The following is a 22482-nucleotide window of genomic DNA, read 5'->3' as shown; positions in this document are numbered from 1 at the left end:
TTTTTTCTTGAGACGGAGTCTCGCTCTGTCGCCCAGGCTGGAGTGCAGTGGCGCGATCTCGGCTCACTGCAAGCTCTGCCTCCCGGGTTCACGCCATTCTCCTGCCTCAGCCTCTCCGAGTAGCTGGGACTACAGGCGCCCGCCACCATGCCCGGCTAATTTTTTGTATTTTTTTTTTAGTAGAGACGGGGTTTCACTGTGGTCTCGATCTCCTGACCTCGTGATCCGCCCGCCTCAGCCTCCCAAAGTGCTGGGATTACAAGCGTGAGCCACCACGCCCGGCCTTTTTTTTTTTTTTGTGAGACGGAGTCTCGCTCTGTCACCCAGGCTGGAGTGAAGTGGTGCAATCTCAGCTCACTGTAACCTCCACCTCCCAGGTTCACTCCATTCTCCTGCCTCAGCCTCCCCAGTAGCTGGGACTAAAGGCATGCGCCACTATGCCCAGCTAATTTTTTGTATTTTTAGTACAGATAGGGTTTCACCGTGTTAGCCAGGATGGTCTCGATCTCCTAACCTCGTGATCCACCCACCTCGGCCTCCCAAAGTGCTGGGATTACAGGCGTGAGCCACCGAGCCTAGCCATGTCCAAGCCTTTTATTTGTGGCAAACATTGTTCTAAGCTCTTTACTTACAATATGAATACTTCACTATATCATTACAATAGTCTTATGAAGTGGGTTCTCTTATAATAGCCACCTTACAGAAGAGGAAACGGGGGCAAAAAAAGGTTTAAGTTAACATAAGCAAACTTCTCACACCTAACAACTGCTGGAGTAAGAATTTGAACTCCCGCAGCCCAACGAACTGCTAACTCTATGGCTTCTCATGCAAAATTAGCAAATGGCTTTGCAGTGAATAGCAACAAATATTTGTTATGTGACTTCAAGGATATTTACATCTTTGCCTAACTAGAAAATGGCAGAGCAGAATTCTAACCTGGGGTAGTTGGCTGAATAATGGCCTCCCAAAGATGTCCATGCCATAATCCCAGAACCTGTAAATATGTTACCTTATATGGAACAAAGGGACTTTGTGGATGTGATTAAGACTTTTGAGATAGGGGGATTATCCTGGATTATATGGGTGGGCTCTAAATGTAACTGCAAGGGTCCTTATGGGAGAGAAGCAATGGCCCCATAATTGTCCTTATGAGTCAATGGGGCAGAAGGTGGTGATGTAACAATGGGAGCAGATTGAAGGGATGTGACCAGAAGCTAAGGGATGCTGACAGCATCTAAAAGCTGGAAGAGACAAGGAACAGATCTTCCCTGGAGACTCTGGAAGGAACCATCCCAGCTGGAACCTTTATTTTTAGCACTTTATGATATACTTTGGATTTCTTCCCTCCAGAACTATAAAATAATAATTTGTTTTCTTAAGCCGTCAAGTTTGTGGTAATTTGTTACAGCAGCAGTAGGAAGTGAATACAGCTTGGATTTCTGTTTCGTTTTGTTTCCAATAAATGCTTTTTTCTTGGATACAAAACTGACAGGAATTTACTTTGTTGATGGTCTATGTTTTAGTATTTTCTAAGTAGTAGCACTAAAATTCCCTCAGGAAATCCCTTAGTCCAGAGACAACTGGTCACCTTATTTTTAAGTGAAAACATCATAAATGGAAAGAAAAATGAGGTCCCTTAAACAGGAGAAAATAATTTGTTGCCTGGAATTTAGAACCAAATTCAATTTCATGCTTGCAAAATGACTTGCTTAGACTGAGAGAATGATTGTGCTGGACATACAAGTAATTGCGTTCCTCACACCAGAACACAGTAGTCACAGTTCACACAGAGTAGAGAGGCAGTTCAACTAAACTGTACTGGTAAAACCATGAGGACTACTACATAATTATTAAACTCAATGTTAAGATGGCTGTTGAGGAAATGTGTCTCCCTCTTTCCAACCCTTCACCAGCAAGAATATCTCCAGTTACTCTAGAATTGAAAATCAGATTGTCTGATATAAAACACACTATCTCAGAAACAGACCAGATGAGTGACAGGGGACAAGTCATGACTCAATCAAGGCTTGCCTGTTACTTTAATTTAGGCTCAAAGACAGAGAGTATAGCAGGATCCTTTGAAATAAGTCTAAGCTATTACCATTTTTTTTACTCTGACAAACAATGTGCTACTAAAAGTTATAGGAATAATAACCCTTTACAACATTATGCTGAATGATTAATTCAAATCACCGAATTGCACTATTTAAGAAACCAATTTATTATTTGCTATAGTTGCTTTAAAATTGTTTCAACACTCATCCACTTTGCAGTAATCTAAATTTATCAGGCACAGTGCTATTTTCCTCCTCCCTTCCCAGTTCTCTCATCTATTTAAACCACATACATGCACTCTGTTTAGCTGCTGGTGGGCGCAAGTCCTTCACTCAGTATATATATTTTTTGCACATTTTTTGCACATTTATATTTATTTTCTTAATTTATAAACTCGTTGTACCGAAATGATTTTTTAAAACAGTGAGAATTTAATGGGGAAACATTTTGTTTCTCCTCTACCACCCCAGATTACGCTAACTTTAGTTTGGTGTACATCCTCCTAGACTTTTCTCTAAGCCTATATAAACTAATTCATGCTTATGTAGGTGTGAGGTTCTTTCTTACATATTGTTGGCAACTTGTTTCTTCTTTTTTTCTCACTTAACTTTATAACAAGGTTGTCTTTTCATTTTAGTACATAGAGATCTGCCTTGTGATTTTTATAATGGTTGTGTTATATTTCACAGCACATAATTTATGTTACCATTCCTCCATTGACTAAAATACTGGTTATTTCCAATTTATTGCTAACTCAGTAAATTCTCCAGAGTGACATTATCATGTGAATTATGCCTTCTTTACTACTGGGTGACAGACAAATATTGCCCTGTCCCCAAACGCTACATAGAGATATCAATGTAATCAGATGTTCTTATCCGATTTGGCTTCTCAATGAACTGGTTCTATCAAAGCTATTTTTTGTCTTTCTTTTCATTTCAGAAAATCCCATAGGTCAAATCAAAAAGGGAAGATTAAAGTATTCTACCTTAATAAAAATGCCTGCCACCAGAGGGAGGTTAATAATGCCTATTGACCAAATGACTGAGTGACTATGACTCATGTATCAAATTTTAAAGTTAAATTTACCCACCAATTTTGCTCCCCATTAATGAATCCCCAAATTTCTATATAGAGGGGCCAGGAAGTATTGACATCTGACTTCCAAAATACCGTACATGGGAACATTTAGTAAAAACAATTGCTGTTGTTTGAAATGAAAAATGAAAACAATTTTGCAAGTCTGCATTTTACCACTTGCTGGTTGAACAATTAAAAAAAAAACTTGGAAAAAAGGGATAAATGCTTAAAACAGCAAACTTACAAACACCCACAAAATGGCAATAAAAGACCAGTGTGTGATTAGATAACCAGCTGTGGAAAAGTGTTTAGTACAGTAGAGGCTGCTTCTCTCCCAAATCAGCCTTTTCCTTGAGACTTTTACAATGCCCAGACCACATATTTGGCAATAAATATATATGATGCCTGCCTGCAGAGCACAGATATGAAATGCCAAGTCCCATGAAATAGCATGTAGTTATTTAGTATTTTGAAAGGTTATTGTTTTCTTTGCAAGCATACTTAAGCTACTACTGCTAAAATGCAGGAAGACACTGCTGTCTGCTAAAGAATTATCAGCCTAAGGAAAAGTCTTCCAAGGATATTAAAGTACACACTGTACCAACAGACAACTGCAAATGTTATAAAATATACTTCTCCACGTGTGCTATGATTATAATGGGTGTTTTATTTTTCCTTGACATTCGCTTATTCTGCAGGTGTTTTCGTTTATGCAAACATATTCCTGTCTAACCACACTTAGCAGATGCCAAACACTGATTTTTCATTTGGGATTTGGATATGTCTTTGTAATTTTGTTTCCATTTTGAAGTTTAGGCACACATAGAATATTCATTTACTATCCATTGTACACAACTTAGAATGGTTTCTGGCACATAATAGATGCCCAAGAAATAAATACTAAATAAATACTAAAACATCACGTCAGTACTGCGGTGGGATACACAGATGATGTATTAGAAAGAACACTTGACTAGTTCTTTCTCTGATCTAGAGAGGCAGTATGATTTGCAACAAGATACCAGATATCACTAGCCCTTACTTTCTTCAGTCATCTATAAAACATAAATATATCACCATGTTTTGTATATGTGTACACCGGTTTGAGGGAGTTTAGTGTAGGGAGGGAAGTCTAGATTATATATTTTCCTTAGGCTTCAAAACACTTAAGAGTTTAAAAGATAATATGCCAGTCTTGGAGGAACTGATAAAATCATAAACTATTTTATAAAAACTCATCTAGAAAAAACACTTCTCTTTTTATACTTAAATGCATTTAAATTAAAATATCTAGGGACATATAAAAGCAAAGTTACTCAAGTTCACAAACATCTGAAATACATAATTTTGTGGTGCCAGACAAGAAGAAGTTGTCTGATTAAACTCATGGATCAAAGTACTTGTTCTTAATTCCCTCAGAATTTAGAAAACTGGTGGATTTTTCATTTATACTATATATATGCAGTATTCTTATATATGCTCATGTGTATAGGCCGAACCACAAGGAATAATAACAAGGACAGGCTTTGGATCAGACAGATGTGAGTTTCACTTTTGGCTCAGGTACTCACCAACTATGTGAACTCCAGTTCTTTCATCTCTAAGATGTACATGTCACCAGCTACCACATGGAGCTGCTATGTTTTAGAGCTCAATTGCTTGATTATATATATATATAATATATATACACGTATATAATATATACACACATACATAATATATATACATATATAATATACATACATATATAATATATATATAATATAGATATACACACACAGATATATATATATACACACACAGAGAGATATATATATGTATACACACACACACACACACACACACACACACACAACCTGTTGGAGAAAAAACAGTATTAGGCAAACCTAAGTTATTACATATATATACATTATATATGATGTATATATATATATATATATATATATATATAACTTAGGTTTGCCTAAACTCTTATCTATAACATATATATGTTATACATAACTTAGATTTGCCTAAACTTATATATATAACATATATAAATATATATATGTCTAAGTTTTATCTATATAACTTAGAATTGCCTAAACATTGCTTTTTTTCTCCAACATGTTAAGATAATAAATAGCCTACCAATATGGTTGCATAAATCAAAGATGGCAGGTGCCTGAAACATGTGTCTATGTCTTTCCATCCCTTGACCATGGCAAGCATCACTAATTGATCATGGCAGTCTTTACTGCTAAGGCCACAAAAGCCTGCAGAATCCTTCCCAAGACAGCACTCCTGGCAGGTCCTACTAATCTAATGGACTAGCTTTTAATTTATTTGCCAACCTTGGTATCTGTGTAGCAACATGTACGTGAGTGTCCAGAACATCATCAGCATCTCAACTCAGTTACTTCATATCCAGAAGAGCATTGCATTAGAGAAAAATGTCAAAGCATTTTAAGCATACCTGCTATTCATTCGTACTAAAATTTATAGTGAGAATGAAGAAAAACTGCTGTTCTAAATCTTGACATTTTAATAGTTCTTTAAAATTAATTTTGGAATAGGTAACACATTTAAATGAATCAAAGAAATAATGCAAAAAATATATACACAGAGAAGTCTTGACCCTGGCCTATCACCTCCATAGGCCCTATTGCCCTACTTCCCCATAGGGAAGCGTTTGTCAGTCTCAACACTGTTGATGGTTTTGGCTGGATGATTCTTTTTTGTGGGGTGTCGGAGGTTGTCCTGCACATTTAAGGATGCTTACCAGCACAATGAGTCTATATCCACTAGAAGCCAGTAGCAACAACCCCACCCGCAAACTCCACTTGCAATAACGAAAAATATCTCAAGACATTGCTAAATGTCGCCCAGTTGAGAATCTCTGACCTAAATAAAGGTAACTATTTTTACTATTTATCTTTCTAGTCCTTTTTTATGCAAATTTAAGCAAATAGGGATGAATACATGCTGTTCATTTCTCCTCTTTCTTATTCAAAAGGTAGCATATTACCTTTTGCTACCTTTTCCTGATTATCTATTAATAGCTGCATTGTATTCCATAATTTATTTAATCTCCTACTGATGTATTTTTGGGTTGTCCCGAAAGCACTGAAATACTGAAATAAATATCCCAGCACATTTGTCATTTTGTAGGGGCATGACCATATCTTTAGGATAAATTGTCAGAAGTAGGATTGCTAGATCAAAGGTAAAGATACCTATAAAGCATTTGGGATCTTGTCAGATTCCCCTCCAGTAGAGTCTTTTTTTCATTTTTACTTACATCTAAAATGCATGAGAATACCTGTTTCCTCCAACATTGTCAAAGAGTATGTTATCATAGTTGGAATATTTACCAATCTAAAAGGTGAGAAATAATGTAACACTATAGTGTTAAATTTGCATTTTTCTTATCATGAATGAGGTTATTTATCTTTTATATGTTTAAAAACTGTCTGGTTTCTGTTGGTTCATGACCTTTGCCCATTTTTCTGTTAGGCTGTAGGTATGTTTTCTTTATTTCAAGAAACTCTTTACATATTAAGGAGATTGCTCTTTGTGATATGCAATGCAAATGTTTTCCCTCAGTTTATTATTGGCCTTCTGGTTTTGCTGATGGTATCCTTTTTCTATGCAAATATATACATATAAAAAATTGGGCCGGGCTCGGTGGCTCACGCTTGTAATCCCAGCACTTTGGGAGGCCGAGGCGGGCGGATCACGAGGTCAGGAGATCGAGACCACAGTGAAACCCCGTCTCTACTAAAAATACAAAAAAAAATTAGCCAGGCGTGGTGGCAGGTGCCTGTAGTCCCAGCTACTCGGAAAGGCTGAGGCAGGAGAATGGCGTGAACCCGGGAGGCAGAGCTTGCAGTGAGCCGAGATTGCGCCACTGCACTCCAGCCTGGGCTACAGAGCGAGACTCCGTCTCCAAAAAAAAAAAAAAAGATTGTAACATGGGCCGGACACTGTGACTTATGCCTGTAATCCCAGCATTTTGGGAGACCGAGGCAGGTGGATCATCTGAGGTCAGGAATTTGCGACCAGCCTGGCCAATATGGTGAAACCCCATCTCTACTAAAAATACAAAAGTTAGCTGGGTGTGATGGTGGGTGCCTGTAATCCCAGCTACTTGGGAGGCTGAGGCAGGAGAATCGCTTGAACCCAGGACGCAGAGTTTGCAGTAAGCTGAGGTCGTGCTATTGCACTCCAGCCTGGGTGACAAGAGTAAAACTTCATCTCAAAAAAATATATATATTGGAATGTGGTCAAATTTATGCCAATAAACTTTGGGGTACAATTAGAAAGATCTTCTTGGCTTCAAGATTATAAAACAAGTGAACAATGTTTTCTTCTATTAATTTTTATTTGATTCTTACACTTTCAAATCCTTGATCTATTTGAAATTCATTCTGGTGTACACTGTGAGGTATTGTTCAACTTTTCTCTTTCCAAATGACTAGACTGTTTTTCTAACTCATTTTATTAAAACATCTACCTTGATTCCACTGATGGAGCTATGTCGGGACTTTCTAGTTTGTGTCCTTGATCTTTTTTTAAAAAACTACTAAAATTCTATATGCTTAAGGCCCCATCAAACCTGAGTCTGCCCCTATTTGAATGTGATAAGTTTGAAAGTTAGGTTTCTAAAGGCATATTTGTATACAAAATAAGTGATAATATTATTATATCATTTAAATGTAAATCTGAAGAATTTTTAAAGCCTGACAATAATCAACATGAAATATCAGGTAAGAAGAGAGTTTGGTGATTATTAAATTCAATTGTTTGGAGAAAAAGATGTTTGCATTGAGGTAGAGTGCAAAACAAGGCTAGAAAGGGACTTTGGTGTAAAATCAATAGGCCATTGGATAGAAGAGATAGCTGGATAACTCTAGAAAAGAAGTGCAAATGGATTCAAGGAAAACAAATCTGAGTAATCAGGTAAGAATGATATCCAGAGAGAGATAAGGAAACATAACTTTGGAGCGAATCAAGATAAGACCAGAAATCAAAAATGTGCAGAAAGGAGGAGGAAAAATCCATATTCATTGAGTACCTTGATATTCGTTTAATCACTTAATACTTGTTTTATGGCTGACCATTCTAAGGCTTTTTCAAATGGTTAGGTAACTCCCCAGATTATTTTCTTTACTGTGTGGCAGAAATAAAATTCAAACTCATGCCTCTTTGGCTCCAAGTACAATGTTCTCTTCCCTACACACTAACTAAATAGAATAAAAGCAGAGGTGGGTTAAAGAATGGGAAGATGATAAATGGAACGAGTTTTGGTAGGATTAGAAGGCAAAGATCATTAAGGAGACATAATTGGATAAAGCAGAAAATAGATATTTTTAGAAATAAAAAGAAGCATTAGCTAGTTTGAGGACAAAGTTGCTTAGTGCCATAAATACTACAAAATACAGGACCTAAACGATGATTTTGTAGTTTAAATATATTTCAAGGTTTCTAGCAATAAACTGATATCATAAGATCAACATTTAAGAACTGGTAGTCTTACTGGAATAGAGAGAACCAGAACAAGGTGAAATCAGAGAAAGATAAAGTATTAAAAAAAAAAAAACTATAGAAATGCAAACCATAGATTCTTTGCTTAAAGAAAATGCACACATAGGCTGAGAAGTGGCTTGTACTTGGAATCCCAGCACTTTGAAAGACTGAGTCAGGAAGATCACTTGAGACCACAAGTTCAAGACCAGCCTGGGCAATATCGTGAGATCTCATTTCTACTAAATTATAAAAATATAAAACACACACACACGTACACACACACACACACACACACACAGATACAGACACAGAGAATTAATGGAACTCCACTCCCTCATGATCCTTCTGTCTCTAGGAAATAATTCTACATTCATATGAAAACACATCTTACAGAGGTTTAGATGGCATCTGAGAACCAGTAAAGACTGAAATGCTATATGTCAACATATGAACAAGCTTATAAGAAAACTGTCCAAGTGTTACTGTTCATTTATTTATTTCTCTTTAATCATGATATTGAAAAGAAACAAAAAAGACGGGTGCGGGAACCATAAAATAGGCTGCTTTTGAAACTAAGGTTTGGAGGTGGAGTTTGTTTTCATTTCACTAGTTATTTTTTTCTCCATGTTACATCTAAAAATATGTTTATACCAACCCCAAATTCATATATATCTTAATTTCAATTTGAGTCACACTAATCAGGGCATTTAGCAAAAAAGAATAAAAATATCCAACTCGCAATACCTGCTGTAATTAACACATACGTCCTTGAAATCTAGCAGGAGGCATGTGGTGTATCCACTGTTTGCTGGGCTGTATTTTGGAATGCTTCCTATTGTTATGCTAGGGAGTTTCCTAGCATTTGGTCCACTGGTTATCACTTGCCAAAGCAACACTGCTGAAAGCCTAAGGAAATTTAGAGGGACACAGAGGTAGGCAAGTAGTAAATACTTTTAAAAACCATGAAACGTCATGCATAGAATAGTATATTTAATGTATATGTACAACTTGAAAAAAGTGCTTTAGACAAGAGAACAGAGTTCAGATTCTTTCTCTCTCTCTTTTTATTTTCTTTTACCCGAGTCTTAAGTCTCTCTATGTTGCCCAGGCTGGCCTCAAACTCCTGGGTTCAAGCACCTCAGCCTCCCTGGCCACTGGGACTACAGGCATGCTCTACCACACTCAACTTAGAGTTTAGACTTTTAACTCACTGTTTCCATGTGTGTGGTGAGAGAGGAGAAAAAAACTGTCATTATGATGTTAAATTACAGAATTAGAATCACTAAATTTAGCCAATCTACAGAAAAAACAAATCATTGTTAAATGTTGTCAATAGATCATTAATTAATTAATATGCTTTATATATAATAAAATTCTATTTAAATCATCTGGAGAATCATTTGCAATGAGTAATTACATATATTGTATTTCTCATTTTAGATTTTAGTAAGTCATCACATTTAGAGATAAAAAAACGTTCATTTTCGACTTCAAAAATCACGAAATAGGCTTATAATAATCAGCCTCCCTGCCAATCACTCCCTTATTCTGTAACAAGAAAACTTATTTTTTGAGAGATCATAGGCATATTTGCTTTCAGTTTCAATCATCACTCATTTTGCCTTTGTGGTTTTGAGTGACAAGTAGCATTGTTTAGTTCATAATGGCAGGTAAATTGTAACAAAGTATTTCTACATTGACTAAATTCTTTTGGAAATTAGAAACACAAAATGTTAGAGTTAGGAGTAGCATCATAGATCATCAGCACCTGCCTTCATTTTAAATATTAAAACCTGAGATTCAGGGAGGCCAAGGAATGTGATGCCATTAAATGACAGTGAGCAGCTGAGCTGCTATTAGTATAAAGCTCTCATGACTGTCTCACCTACCTTCCCCATCCAGCCTCCTACTTGATCTACTTTATTTTTTTAAAGATGCTCTCTGAACTCAGAATTCATATCACTGATTTTAGCAGCATTTGATGTATATATTTTTATGCTATCTGAAATAATATTATTGCAAATTAATTTATAACCCAATTTCAAGACAGATATTCCCATTTGAGAATCAAATCCATCCACTTACAAAGTGAATACTGTTGTCCAATTAACCTACTTAAAAAAATGATTCAGTTTAAACTTGCATCCTCAAAACATCTTCAAGCAATTTAGAGGCAACAGAATTAAATCCCAGCAAAAGTGAATGGATATCTCTGCTGAGAGTGGGCACCGGCATTGATATTTTCTAACATTCATAGGTATTCAGAACAAGCTATCATGTTTCTTGAATACTAATGAATACAGAAACAAGATCAATACACTGTCTATACATATTAATATAGTGGCAGAAAAAGGCAATTAGAAGCCTCTGATCCTTTTGATGGATTGGAGTTGAGGTAAACAAATGTTGCATTATAGATTTAGTAGAACCTCTGCCACTGGCCTATTACCATTTTCTTTTATTTCTTTGATGATGGCGAAGGTCATGATCAATACAGCAGTTGAGTTATGAGGTTATGTTCACATCAATTTATACCATGAAACTCCACCAGAGTTAAACATATAATCAAGGATTGGTTCAAATTATTAGTTTTCCTTTCTTTGATTGTTTTACTGTTTGTTAGTTCTTCATCAGTAGAGCAAAAACAATCAAAACAACAGTTTTCTATTTTGCTCATCAGGTAAACGTTTTGGTCTACGAAGGGATGGAAAACCACAACCTATATGAGAAGGTATGGTTGTCTCTGTGAACTTTATTAGCAATAATCCCAGGCAGAATTTATTCCTAGACATCTTTAACATCTAAACATCTGCTTGGGTACATGTGGGGGCATTTGGCTGCCCATTTTGGGGGAGCTGGTTCTTATATGTTGTTTACAATTAAGGGTATGTGACTTTGCATTTGCAGTAATAAGACATAAAGGTGAAAAACAATAGTAAATTCACACTTTTAAAAGCTTTTCTAAGAAACACCCAATCAGACAGAACTGTATCATTCAATTAATATATGTAAATAACTTTCAATAAAGGACAATGTGGGGACCTCAAACATGTAACACTGAGGAATAGTTCATCAACTATAAAGTATTATGTATATTGAAGGTAGTATAAAACTAAAATTACCAAGTGTGACAACCCCCTGCCAAAAAAAAGCTAGTTTACACATGTGGTAGAGAATTAATCTTATTATAAGAAGGGAGATTATACCATAAACCACATATCATGTCCATAAGACAACGATGCTGTAGTTTTAACACATAAAAAAAGTCTGGAGATGTTAAGTGCCATATTGGTGATAATAACATTTCTTATTTTTGGTACTTATTCGTATGCCAAGTTTATTTCATCTTCATACCAATTTTCTACAAGGCTATCAATTTAATGTCCACATTTTACATATGAGAAAACCATGGGTTAAGGACTTTCTAAAACCTATGGAAACTAAGTAGTGGTAAAGTCAAGATTCAAATTGACAGTTGTTGGTGGTGTTGCTTTTAACTAATAATGTCAACACCTTGAAGCACAAAATATAAGACTGATAATTAATTCCTTAGAGACTTTTCAATAGAGTAATCGGGAAAGGCATTACACAAGAGGTGGTGCTTAAGGAGAACCTTGGAGAAGGATAACATCTGGAAAGATAAAATCTGGAAAGACAGCGAGAAGAGGGAAAGGGCATCCCAGACATGCAGAACATAAAAAATACAAAAGTTGGAAAGCATATGTTATCTTGGGGAAAGCAGTCCTTTGCCAGACTTGAATAAGGAATGTACCCACAAAAAGAATATACTAAGAGCCCTCAAGGGTATTTTGAGGTCAGGTGAGGTAGCTGGCCAACCAGACATTTACATTTCTACATAAAGCCAATTTAGAAATTTTTTCACATCTACATTAACACAGAAGAATCAGATAAATACAGATAAATATCAGAAAAATAAATCAGATAAATCAGATAAATATCAGATAAAATAAAATACAATGATATAACTGAAATTTAACCCAGTCTCATCAAAAGAATTTGGAATCCTCAAAAAGCACTGTCAGATATTTTACTGTGGACCAATAATCCACTGGCATGGCAACTTGCTCAGCATACTTCATTTTTGTCGGACTGTGTGAATTCCTATTCTTGTCTTTGATACAACATCACCTCCCTCTGTCTCCCAGTGTAGTCTTGATCTTGAATTTAACTTTTTGGCTATTTATTGACCTGCCCAGTTTTAAGCCCCTGACATTCCTTCAGAATTTTTATCAAAGTTTGATGCTCTTTCATTATTCCTGTTAGTAAACCACATCTATTCTTGCTGCCAGAAGCTAATAAAAGTAGATTGATTTCAGTGCCAAATCATTTTTTATACAAACTTAAGGTTTAAACACCCATTTTGTCCTAGAGGCAATAACCAATGTGATTTAAAATTAATTAACCTAATTATCACTATAAGTACAATCTATTAAAGTTAGTAATAGGCAAATAAGGTCTGTGAGACACTTTTGAAATCACAAATTTTATCATTAGGTCAAAATTATAATAATAGCAACTGTTCTATGAATTATATTATATTTTCATTCTCTTAATCTTTCAACCCTCTTACTAGTATAATTTTTATTCTTAATTTCCATATTTTTTCACTTGTAATATGAACACATTATTCACATTTTGACATTTCTGTAATTAGAAGTTACCTTAGAGTCACCAAGTACATTTAGTAGTCTCTTATTCACCCCTCAAAAATCTATCATTAGAATTATGGCTCATCGTTGCCATCAGCATTGACAGAGAATCTTGAAAATATGTCATTCTTTTCATTCTTCTTCCCCTCTGTCAAATGATGCATTGACAAAAATAAAAATAAAAAACACTAGACAACAAGAAAAACTCATTTCTGAGAATAATAAGGAAAAAACTCACTCAGATCTATTTGCTTGCCACAAGCAAATTCTATGAATATAGTACTATGTATAATCCTGATAATAATTAAACATGAAGACATCATTTTCTTCCCTGAATTCTTTACTCATGCCTTCTTTTCTTGACTCAATCACTTCTCTCAAATGGAAAAAGCAGCTCAGTTTTAAGTGGAACAATAAAAAAGGTAGAAACTACAATGTGTGTGTGGGGATGTGGGACTTCCATGGACCTATTTAGCAAATACACTATAATTTTGTTTCAAATTTAATATTTCTCTGTAAAAGGAAATAATTCAGTACACGTAAAAATCCAAGTGGGATCATAAGTTAAGAGATGATGGTGGCATGAAGAATTAGAGTTGGAATTCCCCGTTGAAAGCCAGGCAATACCATGCTCTTCTATGCCTGTACAGCAGTGAGCATAGCTGTTACTTCAGTGTGGTAGAGAAACAGGTGACATTCAAGCTGAACACTAAACGAAGAACATGGTTGCTATTCTTTAAGACTTGACCTGCCTTTTTCCTCCAAAAATTTATTTCAGTCAGTCACAAGACTGGCTTGAGGACATAATGTTGAAAGCAAGCCTTTTATATTAAGCTGCCTACATAGGCTATTAAACTAGATTCCAAATGGTCACTATGGCAACAAAATTGCTACTGTCTGACTTGGTATGCCCCAACGCAAATGAGGTGACCATCTTGACACACTTATGTTGATTACATGAACTTTCTTTGTTTTCTCTGAGAAACAAAAGCACATCAAATAAAAGTTTCTAATATATAAAACAAATTATTCTTGTAACACTAATATTCCACTTTACATTAAAAATGAATAATTTTCTCACTTGAACCTGGAAGGTGGAGGTTGCAGTGAGCCGAGATTGCGCCACTGCACTCCAGCCTGGCGAAACAGAAGACTCCGTCTCAAAAAAAAAAAAATAAATGAAGAATGATTTTCCTGAATTTAAATAAAATTAAATTTATTGAAAAATTTACATCTATAGGTTATTCAGTGATGATCTGTACTATATTCATAATGACCATCTGATCTCAAAATGTGCCAAAGCTTTAAACAAAGTTCTGTTCATATTCTATTTTTTTATGAAAATAGTAAATTGTTTCACATTTCTTAGAGTAAGCATTAAATATAACACTAGGTAAGAAATATTTTTAATTGTAGGCAAAATTTCTTACAAATATTATATAATTTCTTATAATTGGCAGGCATAATTTCTTTTATAATATTGCATAATATATACTATATGACATACACACACTAGTTAGATAAATAGATACAGATTGAGAAAAGCAAATGAACACTTGAAAGTGCTTCATATATATGAATATACATATACACATATAGTATGCACATACATACACACATAATTTTGTTATCCAACATAAAATTCTAGTGGCAATATCAAAATGAGTGCTAAATTCCACTCACATAAAAAGCATGGTCGTTTGTTTCTTATGGCATAGAGAAGTAACAGGTAACACATTGCCATTAAACATGTTTGCTGATACTGACCAAGACCACAGGAACCACACATAAGGATCAGAAGGAAAAAAGTAGCTGAAAGCCTGAATAGGAGGGTCTTCTTTGCCACCATTCAGCCATCGTGTAGTGTAACAAATGGTCTGCTTCCATTAGTTTAAGCTACATGCAAGTTGGATGATATCTCAGAGAATGTATCCTCATAACATTCAGTCATCGGCTGAGAGTATTACCTTCATACAATTAGTATCATGCTGTTTTACCTTAGCAATCCCAGATTGACAGTTTTCACTTATTTGTAACTGGTGATCCCAGAATAATGATATGCAATGCTGACTATAGTGCCTACCCCAAAGCACTCCTATGAGGATCAAATAAAATACTACATTCAAAGCCCATAGCACAAGTATGAATCAGCCAGTCAAGTCGGACCCACTTAGCCAGCGAGGGAATCCAACTGACCAACATCCCATCTGTGTTAGCTGAGAATCTGGACAGTTTCAAAGCCTCTAGAAGTATCTGCCTTGAAATCCAAGACTCTGTATTTCATTGCAAAATATGAAAGCCAGCCAGGCGCAATGGCCCATGCCTGTAATTCCAACACTTTGGGAGGCTGAGACGGGCAGATCACTTGAGGTCAGGAGTTAGAGATCAGCCTGGCCAACATGGTAGAACCCCATCTTGACTAAAAATATAAAAATTAGCCGGGCCCGGAGGCACACACCTATAATCCCAGCTACTCAGGAGGCCGAGGCAGGAGAATCGCTTGAACCTGGGAGGCAGAGGTTGCAGGGAGCTGAAATTACGCCACTGCACTCCAGTCTGGGTGACAGAGCGAGACTCTTTATCAAAAAGGAAAAAAACATAAAAACCATATTTTGGTCTCTTTTTGAAAAAATGCAGTCATTTCTGAATAAATTAGAAAATTTAACTGCACAAGAAAACAGAATTTCTAAAAATCTCTCTTTAAAAATCTTATGCATTTTTAATATTTCTAGTTCATTGTTCATTCCTCAAGACTGACCTGAAATTTCACCTCCTCCTGAAAGCCTACCCATATTCCATAAGTCCAGGCTATGTGCTTTCTTAATATGTTCTTGTATCACTTCATGCTTAGTCCTAACAAGGCATTTATCACACTGTACTATAATTTTTTGTTTCTCCTTTTTTGTTGCTCTCACTTGACTATGAACTGTTTGAAAAAATAGACCATGTCTTCTTCATCCATGAAGTCCTGAAACCTGGTTCAGTGCCCGGCACAGAGTCCATCCATGTTCAATAAATGATGAATGAATAAACTGAATCACACCGGAATCACTTTTAAGTGAGAGAGAGATTGAGACAGAGAGAGAGAGAGAGATTGACTTACTGGAGATAAAGTTACAAAGAGGCCAGGAGGCATTTTAAAAATGTAATGAGCTTAATTTAGAAGAGATAAGTTTTCTATCACTGGAAGAATTTAAGTAGGTGCAAAATGGCTATCTGAGAAGAAAATGAAATCATTCATCTATTGGTGATCTGATTCAGATCCCTCCAACTCTGAAATCCTGGGATTCATAACCTATATTCCGTAAAAATAAAACCCTATATTTAATTATTCTGCTTATTGACTGAAATTTAGTGTTTATTTTTTATAAGTGTTATAGACTCTTCATTGTATTTGTTTCTCTTTAAAATAGAGGGTTCAGGGACAGACGTGGTGGGTCATACCTGTAATCCCAGCACTTTGGGAGGCCAAGGGGGGCAGGTCACCTGAGGGCTGGAGTCTGAGACCAGCCTGGCCAACATGGCAAAACCCCATCTCTGCTAAGAATAAAAAATTAGCCAGGCATGGTGGCGCACACCTGTAATCCCAACTACTTGGGAGACTGAGGCAGGAGAATCACTTGAACCCAGGAGGCGGAGGTTCCAGTGAGCTGAGATCGCGCCACTGCACTCCAGCCTAGGTGACAAAAGGGAGACTCTGTCTCAATAAATAAATAAATAAATAAAATAAAATAAAATAAAATAGAGAGTTCAATAAAGACATAGGTGGCATTACAAAACAAAAGTTGTATTCTGAGTCTCCTCAGAAACTGCATGATCCATATCAGTTGTTAAGCCTATTCATGATTGTAAAAAGTATCAGAATAAAAAGGATTCTTGGACATGTTTAAATTGTAAAGGCATTACCTCTAAGAACACAACAAATCTTTTAAAAAATGAAATGTTAGCTAAACAAGAAAACTCTTAGTTGAACAGAGAAAAAAAAATCAAATAGCTTCAAAAATCCTTAACATCATCCACAGATGCCTTATTACGAATACCACCTGTGGTCTCTGTTGCAGCGTGCAGGCTTCTCATTTATGTACACCACTGTTCTGGGTAACAAGCTGTTTCCCAACAGACATATCAATTCATCATTTTAGAAAAGTCTCAAAGTGCTCCACAGATGGACATTAGGGAGAAAGGCAACGGTCTGCCACCTGCATTGGCAAATAATTTGCTCCTGAACTGCTGATCTAAATTAAAACTAGATGTGAAATGCCTGGGAGGAAAACAGGGCTGTCACTTACTGAACTCCATTAGTTAAAATGGCATCCTCAAGAATTAAAAAGTAAACTTAGCTATTGCATGCTCTTGGAAAAATAGGAGAAAACTGCTGTTGGTAGAAATGAATTGTATTCAAATGGGTAACTAATACTGGGGAGCAATTCCTTACCTGCCTTGGGGCAGCCCTCATGGGACTGGGTCAGTGAGAAGTTACAGTAGATGGTTCCTGTTATTTCATCTAAAGAACTACCTCCATAGGAAGGCATGCTTCTGCCATAAGGTAAAGAACAATTCTTCCCTGTAGAATATTGGTTAGTAAACCACTACGATTATTAAGAACCCTGGATATCCAAAACAAAGTCAGGTTCGTGCTTATCATGGCTATCTGGCTGGTTTTCAATATAATTCCTGTCAGTTTCACACACTTCCCAGAAGATAAGTGGTCTTTCAAAAATATTACCCGTATGCAAAATTAGTGAGTCATAATTTTCTATTGAGCATAACATTTCCTTTTCAGCCACTTTCTTATTCTAAATACAAGCTTTGAAATTGTCCCTTGTGCAAGTCACTGAATTAAATGTTTCCAACTCAACGTGGTAGAGGTGAGGTGGGCATGGGGGAAGTAGAAGACATATTTATTTGTTGGCTTCTACGCTAAATTTTCCCACTGTCACTTTGAATATGAAACTCTGAAAAGTACAGCAACAGGAAATTAAGTGAGTGCAGAAATGAGCTAGGAGGTCAGTAACAAATATGCACTTAATAAAATAACCATGCACATTTCATCTTTATTTCAAAATCATTCTAATTCTGAAAACCTCTGCTCAACCAACTGTTAAAAAAAATAATAATAAAGTAGCTCTTCCTTATGGTAATGGTCTAAGGGGGCAGTCCTGAAATGTCAGTTTCTACATTTCTGACACATTTCTGCTGCAGAGCCTATTTACACTCTGGCAGGCTATATCAATGTGACCAGAATGCTCTTATTACAGTCAGCTTCTTGAATCTGCCTTCAAAATATGAACCTCAAAATGTATGTGCCATTATACAGCCATTATACAGCTAAATTTATGTGCCATTATACAGTAATAAGTCCCAGTTTTGGCTGGAAAAATTGGTCTATCTCAGCACTTAAAAAATTTATTTGCCTCAGAACGAACTTGGTTGTTTCTATTTCCCATCACTTCCCATTAGGCTAACAATAGCCCTAGGGATGGCATGATTTTTTTTTTCATTAGCCTAGAAAATTCCTAGACCTACTAGCTTTCAGACTTAAGCTTTCCAAGAATTTAGGCAGAAAAAAAGGATTCCCAAAACAATCTCTGCTTTCATTACTAAAGACAAAAAGAACAAAGAAGATAAGGAAGACATTTCGGCCCCAAGGAGTTAGGCTGCTAATTTAAAACTGCAGGACACTCCAAGTAAAACTATTTCTATCTTTGACTTAAAAAAGGAAGCTCCCTTTAAAAATAAGTACAGGAGATTTGATTGAGTCCTAGAGGACACTTCCTTTCAGAAACTCTGCTAAAACTGCCCAGAGGTTTTATAGGGCTTCATTATTCATGTTTAGATTTTTTCTGCCCTTTTCTCTATGGCTTTTAAACATTGTTTTCACTTATTTGCACAAATGTGAAAGAACATATATAACTGGATCTATTTAGCTACATTGAGTGACTCTAGATAAAACAAAACAGAAACAAAACAACCACAAATAACTCTTGGATTGAAAACCAGAGAAAATCTTTAGATCACTGTATATGAGCACATATATTATTAAAACTTAGCTATATACCCTTGAATGTTATATTTTAAATATTTTCCTAAAAATGCCTAATTATTAGCTGTATATACGTCACTTTTAAATCTGTTTTTATTGATAAGTGTTTTAAACTATTACTATTTTTTAATGAATTGTATTGATATGGATCACAAAGAGAGTTGCAAGTTAAGTAAATTGGCTTTAGACTTTCCAAGATAAGAGTCAGGACTCAAGTGTTGAAAGTCTCACTGATGCAGTGAGATTCATCCTTGACGAACAATGGATGCAGCAACTTTCTCTCTACTATGATAGTCCAATATTTAAAAAGTTTGCTGAAAAGCAAAAAGTTGGGTGAATTAGAAGAGAAAATATATCACTAGGCAAATCAAATAAACCTTAGTATCCTAAACCATCTAATCAGTATTTGCTCTGAGTGTACTAGGGCCCAAGCATTGGGTTATGGACACAAAAGATATCTTTGCCTTCAAACTATTTACAACCTAATGGGAAAAGCAGAAAGCAAATATCTGGACAGTGTGGTAAATGCTGTTGGAGAGACAAATGCATATAGGTTATGAGATCATGAAGGAGAGCCCCCTACTCTAGCCACGAAGGATTTCCAGAGTAGATGAAGAATCAATGGGCCTTACCCCAATGGAGAGGGAATAAAGTTCTAGCAGGCAACAGGAAGAGCAGGGCAAAGCCACACAGGAGAGGAAAAATCTGTATGCATTTGAGGAAATAAGGTTTATGGCAGGAATTTAACAAAACGTGTGGTAGCAAACAGCAAGAGATGCAACCAGAAAGGTAAACAGTTTCAGAACATAAAGTATCTTAAACTAGTAAAATTCTGTTCATATTCCAAACTGTATTTCTCAATGCCCAATAAAGTATGCTATTTAATTTCTTTAAGTGCCGTATTCAAAAGACTTGAGAACTTTACTCTAAGTGTTTTATTTAGAAAAAACTTTATAAAACTTACTAACTACCATATCAAAGCAAGTTCTACCCTCGGAGCAAATAATTTCTATAGGCTGTGCTTTGACAATCTCTATATTTGAATTGCACTGTTTAATCATGTTAACTGAAAAATCAACTTACTTCTTCATTTTCAATGCAGTTAGGCCCCAAGGCTCAATAGCAGAAGAGTGAGAAGAATTGCATTTTCTCAATACTTTTCCAGTAGCTTAACATCTAGCCTTCAAATTCAAAAATCCATGTCATTTCCCAAGTATACTCAATGAATGCAGGGACCACGAATTAAATACCTGTAATTGTGCATTCATTCCAACTAGTGACACTATCTCTATCTCACAAGCAAAACAATGCTAAAGCAATTTTTTTTAAATGCTCCGTGCACACTTTCAACACAACCCTCTGGGTCATTGTTAAATAGCATAAGCAGCAGTATGATATATTAAAAGGGTCATGAGATTTGAGTTAAAGACTTATGTTTTTCTTCTTTTGATAAATATCTATTCACATCTTCTGTTTATTTTTAATAGGATTATTTGAGGGTTTTTTGGTTACTGGATATTTTGAGTTCCTTGTATATTTTGGATAGTGTATGTATATTTTGGATAGTATACCCCTTATCCAGTGTATGATTTGCAAGTATTTTCTCCAAATCCATGGATTGTCTCTTCACTTTATTGTTTTCTCGGCTGGCAGAAGCCTTTTTAGTTTGATGCAATCCCATTTGTCTATATTTGCATTTGTTGCCTGTGTTTTGGGGTCATATCCAAGAAATCTCTACCCAAAGCAATGTCATGGAGCATTTCCCATATGTTTTCTTCAAATAGTATTCCAGTTTAAGGTTTTACGTTTAAGTCTATTGTTTATACTGAGTGTATTTTTGCATAAGGAATGAGACAAAGGTCTATTTTCATTCTTTTGTATGTGTATATCCATTCATGGTTTTCCCAATACCATTTATTAAAGAGACTGCCCTTTCCCTATGGTGTGTTCTTGGCACATTTGTCAAAAATCAACTGACCATAGATGTGTGGATCTATTTCTGGGTTTTCTGTCCTATTCCATTGGTTGATGTGTCTGTTTTGATGCTAGTGCCATGCTAATTTGATAACTGATAACCAACGAAAAAAGTTATAATTTATGTTCATGGGGAAATGATATTTTCATTCTGGATTATTTTATTCAACCATTCAGCAAACATTTGTTGTGTGCCTACTAAGTGCCAGAGACAGTGTTGGGCTCTGCAAATACAACTGTTATTAGCAAACTGGACCTGGTCCTACTGCATGGAACCAGTCAGTTCACAACACACAAAGCCCACATTTAAATGGCCAGCATCTGTCCCTTCAGAGATGTGCTCTTTAGAAATGCCAGTCCTCTATATTCAGGAAATGCACAGGACACAAACTTTCTGCAAGTCACTGTCTTGGTGAAATGGAAGGAGGGGAGAATCTTCTTCAAAACAGCACTTCCTTCTCATCCAGCTTGTCAAGTACCACCTGCCAGATCACTTGCCAGAGACTTTGGAAGCTATTATCCCCTCTCTGGGGACAGAGGCTTCTGTCTCTGTAAGCCAAAGCCCCATATCTTCTCTCCAGCCCCAGAGCTGAAAACACCAAGTGCCTATTTGAGGGTGTTAATCTGGACACTTGGAGTTTCTCATGTGTGTGCGTTTGGTTAATGTGGCTTATGGGCTTTCTTTCATCTTTTTTTAGTCTACATTGAGGGGAAGTGAATGCCTTCTATGTGCAGACAGTGTGTCTTTACACATTTTTCTAAGACTTTCCCAATTGATAAATCAATTAATTTCTGATGTTTCTGGAGGCCCCAAGACTCAGTAACCCTTTTCCATCTCACTTGCCCCATCCAATGTGATGACCTTGGGTGTGGACGTACCCCCATGGACTCATTGCTCTTTCATACCCTCACTTTCTTTTTTCTTTTCTTTTCTCTCTTTTCTTTCTCTTTCTCTTTCTTTCTCTCTCTCTCTCTCTTTCTGTCTTTCTTTCTTTTTGACAGGGTGTCACTGTGTCACCCAGGCTAGAGTGTAGTGTCACTGTGTCACACTCATGACTCACTGCAGCCTCAACCTCTGGGGCTCAAACAATCCTCCCACCTCAGCCTTCCAAGTAGCTGGGACTACAGGCATGCACCACCACATCCAGCTAA

The 22482-nt window shown here is 36.2% G+C and overlaps 1 protein-coding gene across 4 annotated transcripts in view; it reads right to left on the bottom strand.

Annotated features, from left to right (window-relative positions):
- PRKG1 (protein kinase cGMP-dependent 1) overlaps nucleotides 1-22482 on the bottom strand; it is a 1318464-nt gene that overhangs the window by 439045 nt on the left and 856937 nt on the right. Inside the window, exon 1 of one of the 4 annotated variants that reach the window (XM_055274330.2) lies at nucleotides 937-1246. The exons of the other annotated variants lie outside the window; for them this stretch is intronic. Within the exon in view, the coding sequence (XP_055130305.1) occupies nucleotides 937-983 (47 nt within the window). The 5' untranslated portion in view covers nucleotides 984-1246. Of the gene's footprint in view, nucleotides 1-936; nucleotides 1247-22482 lie in introns of those variants that run through there. 4 annotated transcript variants of the gene reach the window in all.

Source organism: Symphalangus syndactylus, chromosome 4 (genome assembly GCF_028878055.3).
Source record: "Symphalangus syndactylus isolate Jambi chromosome 4, NHGRI_mSymSyn1-v2.1_pri, whole genome shotgun sequence".
NCBI classification, from domain to species: Eukaryota; Metazoa; Chordata; class Mammalia; order Primates; family Hylobatidae; genus Symphalangus; species Symphalangus syndactylus.
Note: the sequence above shows the minus strand (reverse complement) of the source record. Positions and strands in the feature narration are given on the sequence as shown.